General features: G+C 34.2%; 1 protein-coding gene across 1 annotated transcript; it reads left to right on the top strand.

Annotated features, from left to right (window-relative positions):
• Positions 1-1,279, top strand: LOC7469961 (probable CCR4-associated factor 1 homolog 11). The gene has a single exon (XM_002323363.4). The coding sequence runs from the start codon at positions 307-309 to the stop codon at positions 1,195-1,197; it is 891 nt and encodes a 296-aa protein (XP_002323399.1). The 5' UTR covers positions 1-306; the 3' UTR covers positions 1,198-1,279.
• The last annotated feature ends 5,084 nt before the right edge of the window (positions 1,280-6,363 follow it).

The raw sequence follows: 6,363 nt of genomic DNA, 5'->3' as shown, positions 1-6,363 counted from the left end.
GGCTTTTCCATCATTTAAACCCAAACAAAAAGAATTCTAATTATATGGACCAACTAATAAAAATAAATAAATAATAATTATATTGCACGTTTCGCTTTACCAACTTGTACCCCCATTTCTGATTCTTAAACAACAAAACCGCCTCCCTTCGTGACAACCCCACGTCTCATCTCCCTATAAAAACCACGACTAGTGAAATTTCAAATAAATAGAAAATCAATCAACATCAACCCGAAAAAAGCAACCCTAACCATCCTGACCCGAATTTTAAAATTTTAATGCCCTTTTTATAAACGGATCCAAAACATGTCAAACTCCGATAAACAGCCGCCGCAACGTGCGAAGACTGTCGTGATCCGATCTGTCTGGGCAGACAACTTGGAAGAAGAATTCAAGCTGATCCGATCCGAAATCGATAGATACCCGTTAATCTCAATGGACACGGAGTTTCCTGGCATCGTTGTCCGTCCTGCCGCTGGAGATCCGTATAATCGGCATAGCGGCCCCAGGGCGCACTACTTGAGCCTCAAAGCAAACGTTGATCTCTTAAACCTGATCCAAATCGGACTCACGATCGCCGACGAGGATGGGAATTTACCCGATCTAGGGCTTAAAGATGTTGGGTTTATTTGGGAGTTCAATTTTAGGGATTTTGATGTGGCGCGTGATGCACATGCGCATGACTCAGTGGAGTTATTGAGGCGACAGGGTATTGATTTCGAGAAGAATCGTGAGCTGGGGATTGATTCGGTGAAATTCGCTGAGTTGATGATGTCGAGTGGGCTGGTGCTGAATCACTCAGTGAGTTGGGTAACGTTTCACTGTGCATATGATTTTGGTTACTTGGTGAAATGTTTGACTCAGAAAGTGCTGCCTGAGGAGTTAAACGAGTTTTTCGAAAGAGTGAGGGTGTACTTTGGAGATAGGGTTTATGATATAAAGCACATAATGAGGTTTTGTGGGAATTTACATGGTGGGTTGGATCGGGTATGTAAGGAATTGGGAGTGGATCGGGTTATAGGGAAGAGTCATCAAGCTGGCTCAGATAGTTTGTTGACATTGCATGCTTATCTGAAGATCAAAGATAAGTATTTCTTCAACGATAAAGATGACGGTAGAGGAGGAGGAGGAGGAGGAGGAGGAGGAGGGTTAGACAAGTACGCCAATGTTTTTTATGGTTTAGAATTGTTTGATTGATTCATCTTTTTCTTTCGAAAGTTGGGTTTGTACATTTATTTTTTTCACTTTGATATCAAGTTCTAGTAGCAGTTCTCGATCATACTTGTTGAAACAACAGCTAACATTGTGTCAACTCTTTATGGTTATTTTTTTTCTCACCAGTCACCCCACTCGCTGCAATGATGATTAAAATCTAAAAATAGCAAATGAAAAAAAAAAAATATATATATATATATATATATATATATATATATATATATATATATATATATATATATATATATAATGCATTAGCATCCTTTAGTTTTCAATGTGGTTAATTATTAACACGTTTCGAGTTATTGTTGATGTTGTATTTAAAAAAAATCAAAATATATAAAAAAATAAACATACTAGAAAATGAGGACAAATCCAGTTCCCTGAGGAACATGCAATTGAAAAGAAAAGATTTGGCTATAAATATTGAAAAATCTTAGATATGAGAGGGAGCATTAGCCAAAAATAAATAAATAAAAAAGGACAAGGAGGAGAAATTAGTGAGAGAATTAGCCTAAAACAAACCATAAGAAAACACTCTTCAAACAACCAAAAATCACTGAAACCAAGTAAAAAAGACCACCACAAAACCATCCCTCTAAGTTGACCACTCACCTAAAAGGAGAAAAAACAAAACATGACCCCCTAATGACCACCACACAGAAAAACACAAGAATTTTTCTCTCTTCATGCACCATTCAACACACATTCTCAAATTAAAAAAAAGAAAAAAAGAACAAGGTCCTCTCCTTCAAGAACAACACACAAACTTGTCACCTTCATCCTCTCTCACTCATGGTTTCCCTCTCACCAGCTCTAGCGAAGTCATCTCCTCACATCGCCGGCAATAATAAAAGCCATCACCATCTCTTCCAACCCACGACTAACGGTCACATCATCTCTCAACCATAACTCCTTACTCTTATTTTTCTATTGTAATGTCACCCCTCTCCTCACAATGGTCACTAGCTGTTGTTTCCTCCTCCATTACCTACTCACATAGTTGGTGACAACAATTCCAACACCTACTGACAACATCTCTCCTTCAGCCAAGGACTTTCAAACCACTGCGACATCACTAACATCTTATCCTCCACGCTTTAACCACGAAAACAACACCAAGTAAAAGAGGAAGAGACTAACTTGAGAGAGAGAGAGAGAGAGAGAGAGAGAAGCAGATTTATAGAGAGAGGAGGAAATAAATTGAAACATTCCTTATGTGTGTTTCTTTTTACAGATAATGGTAACATTCATCATTGGTATAAACGTGAAGAGAAAGAGAAGATCTATTCGATCCATCAGGTGTCGGTCATTCACGAGCGGCAATGTGTGAGCCCAAACACTAACAATAACGGTGGCGCATGACTAACATGCACCACCACTGTTGTGGCAGATCCAATATCTTTCCTAAAGTTGCATCAACTCTTACACCATATTTTAACCATTTGGGATTCTTCCAACCTCTTTTAGAAGGTCTATTTTAGATTTTTTTTTGAAAGATTTTTTATGTGTTTTGTCATGACCTTGATTGATATTTAGGGATGATTTTGTAAATATACATGATTGTAGGGTGTGTGAGTTAATTGGTGAAGAGATGTGGGTGTATAATGCATAATTTTTTATTTTAGCATTTGTTAGATAAATGGATAAAAATAAAAAATAAAACATGAAAATACCAAAAAACCTTAACAACATTTTTCAATTTGCATCATGGCTAAGTTCTTTTAAAAAACAATTGTTTTTTAATATCTTGGAATTGTGTAAAAAGAAACCTTTGTTTTGTTCTTGACAAAAAGGAAAAGCCAATTTTTTTTATCATATAATAGCATTTTTTTTTATTTGTCATAGCGTTTTACAAAAACAAATTACAAAAATATTTTGCTTGGATGCTTGGATTTTATAACAAGCTTTTAAAGTTCATTAGAACTTGGCCTAAATTTCAAAAATTCTAACAAAACCAATTTGTTTATTTTTTATGTAAGAATTTAGAAACTTACACGTAAGATGTATTTTCAGTATTAAAAAAGACAAATTAAGCCCACAATAAATAAAATAACTCCCTTTTATCTCTTCTTTTCTTTACTTTTAACATTTGAAAATTACGAACTTATTCGTGGTATTAAAGGAAAGAAAAAACTATAATATAATAAAATATATTTTAACTTTAAAATTGCTAAGTTTGGCATATAAAACCCTGATACACCTCATAAAGACGAATATGTTTTAACTAATAGACAGACCAATAGCTAGAAAAACACAATAGCGATTTAGTAATAAATAGACAAATAAGTAGTGCAACTTACTCTAGGTATGGTGTATTATGGGTGATATTATTTTTCATATACACAATCAGTCTTCTTATTCAGTAGTTATACACAAGTTAAGATTCCTAGTGACCAAAACAACAGGTAGTGACTCTAAACTTTTAAATAATAAAAGGATAAGAATTCAAGACAAAACAAGCAATGCAGCGTACCTCAGGTAAAACACTTAAGAGGTGATATTATCTTTTCTTTTGCGTAACCAGTCGTGTACCATAGAATATCTGTTAATCAGTTATGGTTTCTAATGACCATAATACTAGGTGACAACTCCTTAAACCAGACATTTTCCCCTCTAAGAACATGTCAGATATCTGTTCTTTTTTCTAGAAACATAAAGGTCATCACGATGTTGGGTGCAACATTAAAGATGATCTGGTGACAATATAATAGGTACCATTATCATTTATAAATTTGACTTGTTCCCTTTTACCTTAATTGACGGCCATTATCATTCATTTTCCACCTGACTCTAGAACTCATGGATAAACCTTTTATTTTTCTTGCTTTGATAGCTTGTTCAATCATTTAAACCATAATCACTAAGTCAGTAAAGTGTTAGGCTGCACTTCTAACTAGGAACTCAAAGTATGGTGTCTTCAACATGTTGGTAAATAAGTTAACCATCTTCTTTTCTAGCAGTGGAGGATTTACTTAAGTAGCTATTATATGTTACATCTAAGCATCCTTCAATATATATTCTTTGTCGCCCATTTTTATATCTTGATGGTTCATTCTATCAGGTGCAATATCCATATTAAATTTATACTAATTGATAAAGGCATTCATTAGATCTTTCAATCTTTTAATCTTAGTGTTATCCAACCGCATGTACCAACTTAGAGCAACACCACCCAAGCTTTCCTGGAAAAAATGGATTATGAGTTTCTCATCACGGATGACTTTTGTCATCTTATTCATATGAGTTATTGGGTATTGCGTACAAGTATATTTAGCAAATTTTGGCACTTTGAACTTCTTAAAGACCACCATGTTTAGAGTCAAGAACATTTCAGCGGCTTTCACTAGATCATACAGATTAGATCTTTTAATTGCCTTTAATCTCTCCTATCAAAATAGAAGACAACTTATCAAAATCCTTGTTTTTTTTATCACCTTTGCCATATGGGTTTCAACATTCAGGTCTACAATTGGTGCTGACTAAGAAAATGAAAAAGATGTAGTAAACTGGGCCTCTAGCAAGGTGCTAATTGCCTCCAAACTCTATGGAATGAAAGTGAAGGGAACTGCTTGTTTAGGTACAGGTTGGGCGGTAACTACAGGCTGAGTAGAAGTTCCTTCTTTAGGTCTAGATCTCAAGATTTGTTTGAGCAAACAAGTGAGCTTAACAATATCACCCTTCATGTTTTTTATCTCCCTTTGTTGGGCTTCCAATTGTGTCATTTCTTCATTCTCTATGAACCTTTTTTCTAAGTTTAGTGTTTGTGGATTTTAAGGTTTTGGCTTGTAGGGGTGGACCTATATTTCGCTTGTAAATAAAAACCAAGCAAACTTGAAAAGTAAATAAATATGAGATGTTTTTGAAAAATAAAAGGTAAATTAAATATAAGTTCACCCTTCGAGAGTGACAATGGTCGCCATTTATAGATTTGTGAACTTGATGTCATCATTACACTAACGAGGGAATTGATATCCATCTTAGTTGATTTATAATTGCTTAGACTCTTATAGAATCTATTTAATAACCTTTTGCCACCCAAAAATCCTAGAATTCTAGATGATACATGCCAGGCTTTCTTTGATACAATTTATAGATGGTACATACACCTTAAGGATAGGTTCTATTTATTAAGTGAGCATGAGTAGGTTTTCTATATGATCTCAAAAGTGTCTCAAATCTGCCTAGTGATAGTCCTCGTAAGGACAATATGGGGTCATTGCAAGAAACAGTTAAGGCATGTATGCCTACCATTACTAAACAAGCACTCAGATCTGAGTTTGGTGTTTTACGAGCCACAACCTTTACAAATAATCATATGGTAAACCATTAATCCCTCCACCTAACCAAAAAACATGTGTGCTCTAAAAAATTAAAGCATGTGATGCATGAAAGCATTAATCCATAACTAATATACAATGCATGAGCTTTGTATATAAAATGCATGTTGACAATAAATGCATAGACCAACCAAACTAAAACACAACAATCAGACATACAACAAATCTTAGGCAACAAGTAAGTCCCAAGTGGAGTCTCTATTTTGTCGCACTTGTATGATATTGCAATAATCATCCTTCTGTATCAAGTTTTGGGTGTATATTTTTGTTGGATTCGCATAATTTATCATCATTTAAACCAACAAGTTGAAGCTCAGATGACTTATCTTGCTGCTAAAACATAACAACTTAATGTTGAGATTATCGAACTCTTCCGATTATACATAGAGTTAAAATCACAGATAAGTGGTACATGTGCTCCCTCTTATTGGCCCCACGGTCTCTCCTCCTACTCATGCTCAAATGAATTATATTTGAACTGATAAATTTTTAAATTTGTAATGAATATTTTTATTTTATTTTAATTATTTTCCACTCTATTTAATAGATTTTAAAAATATATATATTTTTAAAACATTAGTGATGCTCTTACCGACAAATTAAGTTCATTAGTATATTCCGGAGAGTTGGAAAAGAATTATTGCAAATGTCAGTGTCACTTTTTAATCACCAACTGTTTAATTCCGTTAGTAATATTAAAAAAATCATCGATGGAATTACATATAGTCTTTTTGTCGATGATATGCCATATTCACATAGGGATATACTGACGAAATGAATCGAGTAAATTTTTTGTTTAACGCGCTTA

Source organism: Populus trichocarpa, chromosome 16 (assembly GCF_000002775.5).
Source record: "Populus trichocarpa isolate Nisqually-1 chromosome 16, P.trichocarpa_v4.1, whole genome shotgun sequence".
Lineage (NCBI taxonomy): Eukaryota > Viridiplantae > Streptophyta > Magnoliopsida > Malpighiales > Salicaceae > Populus > Populus trichocarpa.
Note: the sequence above shows the minus strand (reverse complement) of the source record. Positions and strands in the feature narration are given on the sequence as shown.